Source organism: Mesoplodon mirus (assembly GCF_964341445.2).
Source record: "Mesoplodon mirus genome assembly, chromosome: 9".
Lineage (NCBI taxonomy): Eukaryota > Metazoa > Chordata > Mammalia > Artiodactyla > Ziphiidae > Mesoplodon > Mesoplodon mirus.
The window spans coordinates 40,790,627-40,805,435 of NC_138985.1; the positions used below are offsets into that span (position 1 = coordinate 40,790,627).

The 14,809-nt window shown below is 38.6% G+C and overlaps 1 protein-coding gene across 3 annotated transcripts in view; it reads left to right on the forward strand.

The window, feature by feature from the left end:
• The window catches only part of RAPGEF5 (Rap guanine nucleotide exchange factor 5), a gene marked incomplete at its 5' end in the record, with an annotated part of 217,138 nt that overhangs the window by 63,566 nt on the left and 138,763 nt on the right, over window positions 1-14,809 (forward strand). For all 3 annotated transcript variants that reach the window (XM_082633000.1, XM_082633002.1, XM_082633001.1), the window contains one exon: window positions 14,423-14,471. In XM_082633000.1, the coding sequence (XP_082489126.1) occupies window positions 14,423-14,471 (49 nt within the window). The remainder of the gene's footprint in view (window positions 1-14,422; window positions 14,472-14,809) is intronic.

Sequence of the window (14,809 nt, forward strand, 5' to 3'; positions counted from 1 at the left end):
CTCATAGGGTGTATTATCACTCCTCTGAGAAATACCCCTGAGCAATCAAACCCAAATTATAAATGGGGTGACCGCTGTAAGTTCTAGAAGATCTTGAAGCAGATGAAGCCCCAAGAAGCCAATAGCCATACTAAGATATATAACTTTTGGTGAAAGTGTTAGAGAAAAAGAGATCTGCTATGGAATTTTTTTTTTTTTTTTTTTTTTTTTTTGCACCTCTCTAGGGAAAAAAAAAAAAAGAGGTGGTTATAACTGCAGCACGTTGTCAACTTCGCAGAAGGGTTCTTCCCTGCTCAGTGTCCAGAAGTTGGACATAACTCCATCAGTTTTCACATCAACCATGAACTCGTTCTCTCATGCTTCCTAGCATTCTTTCTAGTAAAAGTCATCTCATTTTTTCCCTATGTGGGATCCTGCTTTACAGGTAAAAAGGATCTGGTTTTATTCTCATTAACTAAGACCTGCACTTACCCTGGGCTTCTGATTCTTCTCCCGTGTCATCTTTTCCTTAGATAGAATTCTCTTGGGAAATACTTTTCATGGAGGCCCAAGGAACTGAGTCTTAATGAACAACCAGTTGTCTTGTATCACCAAAAGCATGATACTAGGAAACTCAAAGACCCCAACTTTCCAAGATTCTCTGTCTTGTCAACTGTCTCATTCCTCTCACGTGCCTGTTCTCATGTTTTGCTTTCACTCATTTAAAACTCCTCTCCTTTGCCATGTCTAATCATTCACCTGGACCTTCCACCATTTTCTTTAAGGTGTGTCTTTCACAGGACTCTGTCTACGCCCTTTCTGGGTCAGGAAGCGTACAAAGTGGCTAGGATTCCTTTAGTTTGTTCTTCTTGATGAATCTACAAGTTGGGTTGATATGTTGGAGACATTCCTTGTTGAACAATAGTATCTGAAGATAAAGGTGACAGCTTTTTTTGATTGGAAACGTTCACATTGGCACCAGTTCAGGAAGCAAAAATAGCATGGGATTTGAGTTTTGCTGGATCTTTAAAGAGTTAGAATTTTGGGAACTTATTTAAGAGGTGATACGTCAAGTTAGTTAGGTCTAGAAATAATTTTAGGGAAGTGGGGAGAATCTGTCGCATTGAGTACCTGATTAGCACAATCCAGTGAAGAATTTTGCCACATTTAGAAATGTGGTTTTTTAAAATGCTGAAATACTAATTTCCACTCACCGTTTCTCCTGGCTATCTGCGTCTTCCTTTCTGAGGAATGGAGAAGCAGTGTAGTTAATCTCCATTTTCTAAGTCTATCACAGACTTGAGTGGGCATGTTTGTTAAGAGAATAAAAGTGGCTCTGCCAGCGAATGACTAACCTTCTGTCTGGCTGACACAGGATTGTGAACATCTTATATTTCTTGTCTTTAGGGAACATAAAATTCTTATGTGGAATTGTAGCCTGGCTCCAGCCCTTCCAGTGGCTTCAGAGCTACTATGTGATTTGAGGAAGGGCCGGGTAGACTGAGTTTTGAGAAAGTGTCAAGTGAGGTCTTGGAAGACAGCTCTGGTTTCAAAGAGCATTAAGAAGGCCCCAGAGGACTTGTAGCACATTCTTGGTGTAGTATTCCTTGTTCTTGGTATTCATAAGAAGCCGTGGGGCTTGTTAGTACCTTCCCTCATTGTGCTTTAGAGCTACCCTGATCAGCTGTTACAGTGTTCAAGGTGCCTTTGGCCGTGGATTTTTAAGTCTCTAGGACCACTCGGAGAGCTTTTTAAATAAAGCTCCTTCAGTTTCCCTCAGGGAGGATCTCACAGTAACATGCCACAAAGCTCATGATTGTCAACATGTGAACAGATAGCTGAATGGTGTTTTTCTCTCCTTTGTCAATAAAAAAGGCTTAATATGTTCTATGTCTATCATACATCAAAGTGATTTTCTTCATCCTGGGAATAGATCCCTAAATACTGAAAGATACAGATGTACATGCACACCGCTTTTTAAAATAGTTATTAAGTTATTGTCTCTACTTCCAAAGAAACCATCTGCACATGCCCAGATCATGTGGTAACCTAATTTAACTGTAGCCTTGTCAAGTTGGTTTTGGTGAACAGCATAGTACATGTCTTTTGCCTACTGCAATGAACCCAGTGTAGGGGTATTTATTTAAAAGCATTAGTTCAGAAAGATGTCAGTGTGCAGAACCCATTCAAGAATAAAACGTGTCTTGATGAATCCCTTGTTAATAGGGGAAGAAGTGTGTGTGTGTGTGTGTGTGTGTGTGTGTGTATGTTACATATACAGTATATTATGGTCTTTGGGTATCTATCTGTTCCCAAGATGGAGATAATAATTTTTACCTGCAATACACATAGAAAACATAAGCACTTTTAATTGACAAGGAATAGAAATAGATCATTTAGCTATCAGTTTGTATATAAACAAGGGAAAAATAATTTGAAGAAAATATATATGAAGTGAATCACTTTGCTGTATACCTGAAACTAACAGCATTGTAAATCAACTATATTCAGTTTAAAAAATTAAAAAGTCAAAAAAATTTGTATATTTGCAGTTATGGGTTTGTGAAGTGTTCCTGTGAAACCCTATCTGAGGGAAGTGGAAGGAGCTTTAAAAGGTGATCCATGAATATTTCGTGTTGGGTTTCTTCTTTGTGCATTTGTTTAAAATAGAACTTCTTATTGCTGCTTAGATGAAATGTAATTTTGCATACTTAATGGCATAGCTTTAAATAGTATGTCCATATGTGAAGCAGGACCAGGAGGCATATAAAAAAGTGAAAACTACTTGAGTTTTTGGTGGTGATGGAATAAGGTAGATTTTAAATTAGTTTGTTATCTTATGTTGTTGTAAAAATCAGAATATAAGGAAATTTTATGTGGATACTGGGTAGAAATCAGGTGAATTATATTCCTATATTTGTAAGTGTCAAAAGGGTGGTAAGGGCTTCCCTGGTGGCACAGTGGTTGAGAGTCCGCCTGCCAATGCAGGGGACCACGGGTTCGTGCCCCGGTCCGGGAAGATCCCATGTGCCACGGAGCGGCTCGGCCCGTGAGCCATGGCCGCTGAGCCTGCGCGTCCGGAGCCTGTGCTCCGCAACGGGAGAGGCCACAACAGTGAGAGGCCTGCGTACCGCTTAAAAAAAAAAAAAAAAAAGTGGTAAATTTGGTAGTGAGTTGTCATTACTGTGGATTATACTTTGCAAATTTTAAAAATTTATCTGACATTTGGATTAACTTGAATATAAAGACTTAATAACTTTTTAAAATTCCAGAATAAAAAAGATGCCCAGAATGAAACCACTTAGAAATAACTCATTATTAACACTTCAGTGTTTGTTACTTTCTAGGTTATTTTTCTTGCGTGTATATTTTTTGTAAAATGTGTAAAAAAAAAATGACCCTTTTATTTTGTGGTCTGTTCTTTTCACTTAATATATTTTCAGTGTTAACAGTACCTCCTACAACATTTGTAGGGGTTCATAGTACCCCATTCCATGGATTTATCATCCCCTGATTTTTGAACATTGTGGTTATTTTCCATCTTTTCTATTGTAAACAGCACAGAGATGAAGTTTTTTTTTTTTTTTTGGCTGCTCTGGGTCTTCGTTGCTGCGCGCGGCCTTTCTCTAGTTGTGGTGAGCTGGGGCTACTCTGTTGCGGTGCGCGGGCTTCTCATTGCAGTGTCTTTTGTTGCGGAGCACGGGCTCTAGGCGCACAGGCTTCAGTGTTGCAGCACACAGGCTCTGTAGTTGTGGCACGTGGGCCCTAGAGCATGTGGGCTTCAGTAGTTGTGGTGTGTGGGCTCAGTAGTTGGGGAGAATGGGCTCTAGGCACGTGGGCTTCAGTAGTTGTGGCTCATGGGCTCAGTATTTGTGGCTTGAGGGCTCTAGAGCGCAGGCTCAGTAGTTGTGGCGCACAGGCTTAGTTGCTCCGTGGCATGTGGGATCTTCCCGGGCCAGGGATCGAACCCGTGTCCCCTGCGTTGGCAGGCGGATTCTTAATGAATGCGCCGCCAGGGAAGTCCCAGAGGTGAACTTCTGTGTGGGAAAATTATTGAGGAAACTTGCTTGCAGATGTTAATTTATTAGCCTGTTGTTAAGAAGACCAAGTGAGATCTGGGTAAAAGGCAAAGAATGGGTGATTTTTGCTGAGTTCTTACCTTGTGCAGGCATTCTGCTCAAGCTTTTCATGCACTGTCACATTTCAGCCTCGATAGCAGAGTGTACTGTCATTTGCATTGGAGAGATAAAGCATTTGAGACAGGAAGTATTAAGAGGCCACATTAATTAAAAATAATAATTTAGGGTTCAAAAAGCAATTGTCTCTATTATCTTCACTTAAAATACTTCATAGTTACTGAATAGATCTCAACCGGTTGTATTTGGGATTTGATTATAGCGTTCCCTTTTTTTTTTTTAATTGGAATATAGTTGCTTTACAATGTTGTGTTAGTTTCTGCTGTACAGCAAAGTGAATCAGTTATACATATACATATAACCACTCTTTTTTAGATTTCCTTCCCATTTAGGTAACCACAGAGCATTGAGTTCCCTGTGCTACACAGTAGGTTCTCAGTAGTTATCCATTTTATGTATAGTAGTATATAGAGTTCCCTCCTTATTTGAAGAATTTTACAAAATGAAACCTACGAAGTTATATTAAACAGCACTTTAATTTTTAACCCGTTAGGAATCATTAAATAGTGTAAACATGGCTGCATGGTTTAGTAATTTAGAAATTTATTCAGACTGGTTCTCAAGTCTTCGGGTTCCATTGTGTGAACTCAGAGGTGTGCCCTGGTAAAGTTGTTACACCAGTTAAATCATGTTCCAGGACTAGACTCTATTAACATGTTACTATGAAACCCTAAAAAGGTGTTGAGGGCTAGCTTTTCAGGAGGGCTCTGAGGATCTGTGTTGTCATTCTGTGGTAGGTAGAATGGTCCTAAAGATGAATGTGCTGCTTGGCACCTGTAAATATTCCATTACATGGTAAAAGGTACTTTGCAGATATAAATAAGGCTGCAGACCTGGATTGTCCGCATGGACCCAGTCTAATCCAAAGACCTTGCTCTGGTAGGCATCAAAGAGAAATGGCAGAAGAGAGAGTAAAGAAAAAACCTAAGCACGAGAAGGACTCAGCGCGGTGTCACTGGTTCTGAGAAGTAGGAGTCCACGTGCAGAGATCAGAGAGAGGCCTCTAGGAGCCAAGGGCGGGTGCCAGGTGACAACCAGAAAGGAAATGGGCACCTCAGTCCTACAGAAGCAGGAACCAGATTCTGCCAACAACCTGGATGCACTTGGAATTTAATTCTCTCCGAAAGCCTCTAGTAGGGAACACAGACCTGCCCATGCCTTGATTTTTGGCCTCATGAGTCTCTAAGCAGAGGATCCAGTTGAGCCGTGCTGTCCCTTGACTCCTGACCTATGGAAATATGAGATGATAAATGGATGTCCTCTTTCTTAAGCTGCTAAACGGGTAGTGATTTGCTATGGCAGAAATACCAAATTAATACACACTCCTTGTTGAATACATATCTGCAATCCATTGATTCATTAATCAGCAGTTATGTCTCAGATGTCAAAAGCTGCCAGGCCACAGCTGGTCAGTTGATCCCTCTGAGGTTTCAAAGTGAATTTCTAAAACTAAAGTCTGTCTTTCACACATCTGTTAAAGCTTCGGAATTCTGTGGAAATCTAAAAGCTTATTTTTAAAGCTTTTAGAAGTACAAGCTCTGTAGACACTGTTCACAACTTTTCGGTGAAACATATCCGTCCCTTTTATGCTAGTTGCAATGTGGGGGCCATGTAGGTGGAATATTATAAGCAGAAGCATTACTGGTTGTCAGGGAGTTCAAAATTTAGGTGGGAAGAAGGGTCTTAAACATATGAAATATTAAAGCAACTAGAGATTGGACTTTGCTCTTATAATTTATTGTTAAGCTCAACTATATTACTTACAGTAATGTGATGATGATAGCTGACACTCAGATAGTACTTACTGTTTCAGGCACCATTCCCAGATGTTTTATAGGTATTAACTCATTTAATGTTCACAGCAGTCCTGTGCTGTGGGGTGGAGAGCTGTGATTCAGCCTCAACAACCAGAATCCCAGAATTTCTCTCAAGGTTGGCATAGGAGATTTCCTAGTCCTGTTTTAGGCTTTTGGATCTTGCGTTCTGAATCTTGTTCTTCCAGGAAGCCCTCCTATGTTAGCGGTTTTTGTAGATAGACTGTCTAGTTGGAAAGGGTCTTAGTTGATCTGGATTCATGCCAATGCAAGAGTTTCTAATATAACATCCCTGCAAGGTTCTATAGGACCTACCCCTACAGATGCAAGATCCTTACCATAGAAGATCCCTAGAATGTCTAGTGTTGAACTTATACTCTTGGTACAGTTTAGAAACTTAGTTCCAAAGAGCATGATGACTGAGAAAAGACATGTAAGGAATAACATATAATATGATATAAAAGACATACTAAGACATGAGTTTGCAAATTATATTGTCTTTAAAGATACTTTGTTAAATAAATTATATCATATAAATCTATTGAGGAATCATTTAAATGTGACATAGATTGAAAATACTCTGGTCTTACCGGAAAATGGAAAAAAATAGCTTGAGATGAAATTTTTTTTTTAATTTAATGATGTACGCATAATCAATGTTTTATTTCATTGTTATAGCAAAACGCAGAATGTCCATTGTATACTTGTTTCCTTAAAACACATTTCGTATATATGAAATTTTTATTTGTCAAAAAATTCATGTTGATCAGCAGTTAGGGCTTTGGGGAAATTGCTATATCAAGAATTGTAAGAACAGCTTTGAAGGCTGAAGGAGCAGATATACCTGCTCTTTTGAAAAGATGTCAGTGTCATTTGCTTGCTCTCTTCAGATTTCATTCAGCCAGTACATCTATAGCTTCTCCTGTTCTTTGTGCCATGAAATTTAGGAGATTTCCACAGTAAGGAACAGACTCCAACAGTTATTTTTCATCTGTTTGTTAAGATTTGCACTCTCTCTGTCTCTGTTGGGTAGATTAGATTGCTATAACATCACCAACTGTTCAACTGCAGGCTGACAGATATGGCTTCTCTCAGGAGGCTCATGCTTGTTCTCTTTTTATAGTGAATGATTTGGATAGGAGGCAGTCATAAAACAAATCTTTAGAACAAATCCTTGGTCGGGGTGCTTCTGATATCTACCTTCCCTTATAAAGCATCTTCTGTTGAACCTCACATAGTAGACCATTTCCACTGTGATAACTCTAATTATTTGAATGTTTGTAGGGCTAAAACATGCCTTTCTGCAGCTCCTCTCCATTGTTCTGAATTTTACCCTCACCCTTTCAAATATTTGAAGCTAATGATCATGCTCCCCCTAAGTCTTCTGTTCTCAGCAACAACTGCAAATACTTGACTTGTATTCCTGATCACAAATACATGTCAGGAGTGGTACTAGGAGTCATGGTCAGAATGATGAATAAAGGAGTCTATTTCAGTGGGCTTGCAGTCTACTGTTGGAGACCCTCAGCTAAAGAGGAGATTTCACTAGCATGTGGTAGTGCTACAACTGAGGTATGTATAGAATGCTATCAGAGAATAAACAGGGAGGAGTTCCCTCCATTGGGGGAGGTGGGGGACTCATGAGAAGACGACAGCTAGGTTGGGACCCGAAGGACAAGTAAGTGACAGCCACACAAAGTAGAGAGGTGGGGAGGCATTCCAGATAGAAGAGCACGTGGGAAGTCTCAGAGCAAAGAAAGACCATGGCGCATTCACAGAATTGCAAGTGTTCTATTTTACTAAGGCTGGAACATGGATTTTTTTTTTTTAAGACATGGATTTTAAGAAGAGGTATGGAAATAGATGATACTGAAGACCAGATGAAAAGAATACTATATATGCAATATTAGACATTGGACTCTGTCTTGGTGTCATGGGAAGTCTTTGAAGAGTTTTTTAGCAAGAGATACAAGATTATATCTTATATAATATATGATGTGGTATGAAGAGAGATAAATGAGAGACAGTGGTCTGAGTTGGGAGAAGATGGTGGACTGAGCTAAATCAAGGATACCTCACTTCTTGGCTTGAGACCCTGGGTACATGGTGGTACCATTCACTGACTGGGGGTATGGGCCATGGAGCAGACTTATGGGGTGGAGGAAAGTGGTAAGACAGTGACTTCACATTTGGGAACGTTGAGTTTGAGCTGCTAGTGGGACATTTAGGTCTTGGAGGTGGATGGATATGAGACTTTCGGGCACTGGAGGTGCAGATATAATTGAAGACCTGTGAGTAAATGAGGTTGCCTAGAGAGAATGAACAGAAAGAGAAGAAGGTCTAGAGGGCTAAGGATAGATCACTGAGGATCATCAAAACCAAGACAGAGGAAAGGGAAGCCTTGGGAGAAGAGAAGTAGCAGTCAGAGAGAAAAGAGAAAAGCCTGGAGCATATGGTGTCATGGAATCCCAGTGGTCAAGAAGAGGGGGATGGGTAACCTGCCAAACCCTGCAGAGAGGACAAGGTAGATGAAGACTGCTACATCCATCTCACTGTCTACAAGGAGGTGACCAGCCTGTGGTTGTCCTCCTTTGGATGCTCTCGACTCCTCATAAACCTAAACAAATGGTACTTCAAACCAAATACAATCCAGATGTTGATTTTTCTGGAGTCCCATCATTTTTTGCTGACCTGAATGTTATTTTAGTAATATTCCTAAAAACATTGTTATCCACTTCTAAATAATCACGTTTCCATTGTTAACTTACACCATACTTATGATCAACTAAAAATTATCACATCTTTTTCATGTGAATCTGTCTCATAGTAGATGTATGTATGCGTAGCAGACTTAAATACCAGACTTAAAAAACCTGTGTGTAGGACTTTATTCCACTTTATTTTGTTAGTTTCAGGACACTTCTATATATGTATTAATCTTTGAATGGTCAGCTATTGTCTAAGTTATAATAAAATGAATAGGCATATCTGTATGTATTCAACAATATCTATATGAAATTTAAAAAATATCCCTAATAGCCTTGAAATAGATGAATAAGCATAAGCATATTTTATCATTCCAGCATGCTTAGCAAACACATCTTCGATATGGCGAGAGCAATTATTAGGAAAAGAACTATTTGTTAAGTAAACTATTAGATGGAGAGCAGTACTGTCTGGACAAATAAATAACTTTCTTAATTTTCTAATTATTGGTTGACATTAACAGGCAGTCACAAGATTATCCATGTGTCATTCTTGTGGCAATATTAACTCTTCAGAACAAAATAATGAACTTAGAAATAGGAAAACAGGCCTCCAAGGAACAAAGAAAATTGTCACTGAGCCCATGGTTATTCCTTCATAGGACAGAAGTCTAGCCACCATCACTGCTCAGTTTGTGTCTTATCCAAAAGTACGTTGATGGCTTTAAGAAGCATATTTATTTATTTTTCTAGAATTCTTTAAGTCCATACTATCTTAAGATTTTATAGTGTTTTAAAAGTAAGTATAGTTGGGAATAAAACAGGGAAGAGTATTGGCTTATGTTTCTTACATTTAATTTAGGTAATTGAGAAAATGGGTTCTGTGTTTTAAAAACATTTCTGTCATGGTATCAACATTTAAATGTTTCTAAGATTAATAGATTTACTAAAATCCTTTAGGGAATTTGTGAATTCATGATCCTATTTAAAGTTAGTTTTCAAGAATGGCCCTGTGGTTAGGTAAGACTTTTGCCACTGTTGATCTGCCCTCCCACAGTGACCTTTGCTGACTTTCCATCCAGCTTCACACTTGGTTTTCAAGGGTCTGTTCCTCCAGGAAGGCTGCCATGTCTTCTCAGTTAACCTCTCCCATGGACGTGATCCCTGGCACTCAGGGTTTGCATTTGACACTTTCTGTTGCCTCTCGAGTCTTGTACTGATGCAAAACAGCTTTTCGAGCATTTATGTTTTGAGGCTGAAGGCACTATAAAGTGCCAGAGAAAAAAGACAAAATACTGGAACTAAGACTGGCTCTGATTCTTGTTGAATTTCAGGGCTATTTTGTGAACAGTCCTGCTGGTTATTGAAGATAGAAAGCCAAAACATTTCAGCATTTTAAAACATTTTAAAATTTCTGGTGAGTACCCAGAGGAGAGAGAAAAATTAGAGATGTGTTTTATCATTCCCTTAATTATCCTCTCTTTAAATATTCACAAGAGCAAATATACCCGAAGCTGCAGATGTGTTTTGAGTTACATGGTTCTTTTTATACTGAGTAAACTACGTTTTAAAGTTTAAGCTTCTTAAAAAGCTCCCTTGCAATTTTCCTTGTGCTTGAGTAGATCGTGTCTGTCAAACTGCTGATGTAGTAACTGAATCTTATCATTTGATTGGATTATATCATAATTTAATACCTAAAACACAGTGAAGGCCATGTTCCTTTACAAATGAATTAAATTAGAGGAGAACAAAATAAAAAGTAAAGATTGATTGTGAGTTGAAATGATTATAAGATTAAAAGGTTGAGTCTTGGGGAAACAAAGATATCTTATTAAATAGAGCAGTGCTTCTCAACCCTGGATACAACCTAGATAGAATCACTTAGGGAACATGGAAACAGCAGCAGCAGCAAATACTGTTGGCTGGACCTCTTCCCCAGAGATTCTGATTTAGTTGGGGCCCAGGTATCAATTGTTTTTTTAAAGCTCCCCAAGTGATTCTCATGTGCAGTCAGGTTTGAAATAGATGAAAATCCAAGCTATTTAAAGAAAGCATTTCTTGGTAGACAGAACTTACTGACTACGTAGGTATTTGACAAGAAGATACAAGAGAAAAAGATGGAGAGAAACTTTTAGTGTAAAATTAATAGAGGTTTACAATCCATTATTGACAGCTCTGAAATATAAAAACCCTGAAAAAGAATAGGGTTTCATAACTTACTTGGTGGCAAAAATCTAACCTAAACTGAATATATTTAGTAGAAAATCCTGAGGCCTTTCCCAGTCTGTCTTTATCCCATTTGGTATGAATAATCATACATTTCATTGCAGAAAATTTTTTTTGACGGGGGGGTGAAATAGAAAAGGATAGCTTTATTACTTTGCCAGGCAAAGGGGGACACAGTGGGTCCCTGCCTTTAATGTGTCCGTGCAGAAATATTAATGTGTCTGATTTCTTATTATAAGTTACTGCCCAAGACCTCACTGAGGGTGTGCCCTAGATAGGATACCTTTCTGAACTATATAAAATGTTGAATTCTGGAATACATCTAGCCTCAAGGGTCAGATCATAGTAGGAAAGGCTTGTAATAGGGAAGACCAATGTAATAAGGTACTTCCTGTCAGATTAAGAACAATGCATTTCTTCTAATTTCCTAGGCAGTGGTTTAGCACCCGCATTAAATAAAAACAATGGCGAATGTCAGAACATGGCTCTTGGCTCTATATGTATACACTTTTTTTTGAAACTGATCTGAGAAGAGGGTTCCATTTCTGTCCTGTTGAGAGAAACTTATGTTAACCAACAACACAAGTAGATCAAGTAGAAAAAATAATCATCTCTAAAAGACTTTTCAGCGTAACAAACTACCGCCAAATTTAATGGTTTAAAGCAGCATATATTCATTATCTTAACCAGTTCCTGAATGTTAGGAATTCAGGAGCATCTTAGCAGGATGGTTTTTGCTCTGGGTTGTTATCAAAATGTGGGCCAGAATTTCAGACACCTGAAGACTTGACCAGTGCTGGAGTGCTATATTTCTTTTTCAGTGCCAACAGGTCCCTTATTAGTGCTTAAAGAAAATTCTAGTCTCTGTCTCTGCAGTTGTTCAAAGTTTTAGTTTTCAGTATAAACCTAACAATTATTTGCTAAAGGAGGCTTTGAGTCCTTCTAATGTGTTCTGAAGATTTCTGCTGTGAGTCCCTTCTTACTGGGGAGTGCCTTCCCTTTGGATTTCCTTGTCCTTCCTCAGGCAGCTTTTTCTCTCCCCTAGGTTCTGTCTCTGTTCTCTTAAGGTTACCTCTGCATCCGCCTCCTGTGGGTCGGTGAATGGGTGTTGATGGCCCTGGATAGTGTGATGAAAAGATGGCTGCCTTGGAGGAGCTTCTGCCCAGAAGACAGGCATTAGTCACAGTTGAAAATGATGAATTACATCATTGCTGGTGTGTTTAAAAAAAAAAAAAAAAAAAGTGCCGGGAAGATGCTATAGGAGCCTCTAACGGGATTGTACCCGGTTTGTGTTTTGCTTGGTCTGTTCTTCCCCCTTTGTGTTTTGGAGGAAGAATAACCTACCCTTGGGGTTTGGGTCAGGAACAGTTTCCCTCGGGGGTAGAAACATAACACTTCTGTGTCTTCCCTGACTGCAGATGTTCAGGGGATGTAGTGTAGTACAGTAGAGTAATCTCATTTACTTTATGTGGAAAAATATAAAAAAAGAAAAAGCTTAGGTTCCTTGTAAATTTAACTGTGAAGTTCTTGTCTTTCTCACTGCTCATCTCTCATCTTCTTGGCTTCCCAAAAAGTGCTATGTTGGTTTCTTTCTCATCCCCTTTCTCCCTTTCTTTCTGTACCAAATCTTTGAAAAGATGTAGTTTTATACAGTTTGGGGAATATAAGTTTCCTTTTCTGAGCTATTTCTACTTTGAGGCTTATTTCTAATTTGAGAAAGAAAAACTGAAGCTCTCATGACGAGAATGTCAAGTATGGAAGACTGATGGAGGGTGGAGAAGACAGTTTTTGATCCTCTGTATGCAAATTAAGTGATCCACCTTCTGCATCCTTTTCCATCTCTGCTTTTTTCCTGTTTCTGAGCCTAGAAGCTCATAAAATCAGGAAGCCATCCACAAGGTCCCAGTGAGTGTTTCTAATCTGCATCTTTGTGTACCCCCAAACATTTGTGACACTGTAACAGAGGAAAATTCTGAAGAGAGATGCTGTTACTACGATAAACCTTACACGTAATTTCAAATATATAAAATAGGCACTAATTTATATTTTATTTTGTTGCTGTTTATTACTATACATACAAGTATTTATAAAGGCTTTCCTCTGATTAATCATCACTCCTATCTCCCCCAGCTCTCTTTTCCCCCATAAGCTCTTCAACTATAAATTCTTCTACCCATGAGTATTTTTGGATCTCAAGACACCCATGGTTAGAAAGGGACAGATTATCTTCTGATTACAATATAATTTTCCTGAGAAAGTCTTAAGGAATTGACGAATCAGTTAAATCAGGAGTATATATACCCTTTTGAATGGCATTCATAGTAGCCAGCCAGGGAAAGCACAGCAGTAAAGCAGTATGGTGGGGGGGAGGCTGCCTTCTTCAGGGATGATGATACCCTGGCCATTGTGAAACTGGTCCTAAACAGAGTCCCAGTGACTCACTGGGCTACTTTTGCCTTCACGTACATCAATGTAAATTAGATTGATTTCAATAGCAAGTCATCTTTAACCTTGAGCTTTCATGCTCTGCCTTTAAAAATGTCATTAGTATAATAAGCTGCAGGACCCTTCCAAACTCAGTATCACCACCCCTGCAAACACACACACACACACACACACACACACACACACACACACACACACACTCACAGTCTTCTAAGCTTAAAAGATTGTGTCCTGAAGAGGAATGAGCTTGCTTATTATGAAAATTTATTGCTATCAAACATAGATTTCCCAAAGATTATCCCCATGTTATGTTTTTTTTTTTTCCATGTTATCTTTGAAAGTGACTGTGGTTATCTTTTTTGGTCTCTGTTTTATGTTCCTCTTTGAGAATGTTTTTGAGAAAGGATTTAAGCATATGTGTTGGGGGGAGAGAGAGAGAGAGAGTGAAGCAAAATCTGGACAAATAAGTGAGGTTTAAGGCACTTAGGGTATTAAAGGTCATCTTGCCTATCCTCATTTCACCTGCCCTGTGTGTTGATAGCACTTGCTTTTATGCAGCATAATATCTGAAATGGTTGCTGTACACCTGTCAGGCCTCAAGTGATCCTTCATTGTATTCAAACAGAGGTCAAATTAAACTAGGATCACCTACCTCAATTTTTCTAGAATTTCTGTATAAACTAAATCTTTGAGAGATAAAGAATATTTAATATCTTTGCCACAGTATTTTACCTGTTTTAATAATTTATTTGCATTATTTCTGAATGTTACACAGTTATGTTTTTGAGGTACTTCTCATCATCATGGCATAAGTACCAATGTTTTCCAATGTGTACATTCTGGCAACTGTTTAATTTCTTTTCAAAGTAAGTCCATCAGATTCTTTGAGGATTGGCCTAAAATTCCTATGTAGAGGTTTTTGCATATTATTAAAAACAAATAAACAAAAATATGGCAGCAAACTTAATGCAACAGCTCTTAACTTTGGTTGCATATCTAAAAACAAAGCTACATTTTTCTTATTCTAATTTGGTTTTTCCCCCTAATATTTTATTAGGTGCAGAGAGAGCTAGCAGCTGTTATTGCTTTGAAAGCAAGGAAGTCTGGTGAGTAGTCTTTCATGGGGCTGGAGGAAGGTTCTGATTTTGGGGCGATATTTCACATGTCCTGTGGTTGTGAGCAGTTGAATGTATCTCAGGAAGCTTTGGTATAAAATGCAGAAAAGTATCTCCATTTGTTTTAAAATTATTTATTCTACCATCAAAATAGCACAGGTGTATATCTAGTTCTTTAAAACTAGACATACACTGCCTTGCCTTATTTCATACTTCAAGGAAAAGTGAAATTAAAAACTAAAAATATGTTTGTAGTCCACTGCAAGCATGGAAAAAGTCTAGGTACCCAGCAAAAGAAAGCAAACCACATTGCATTACCTATCATAATG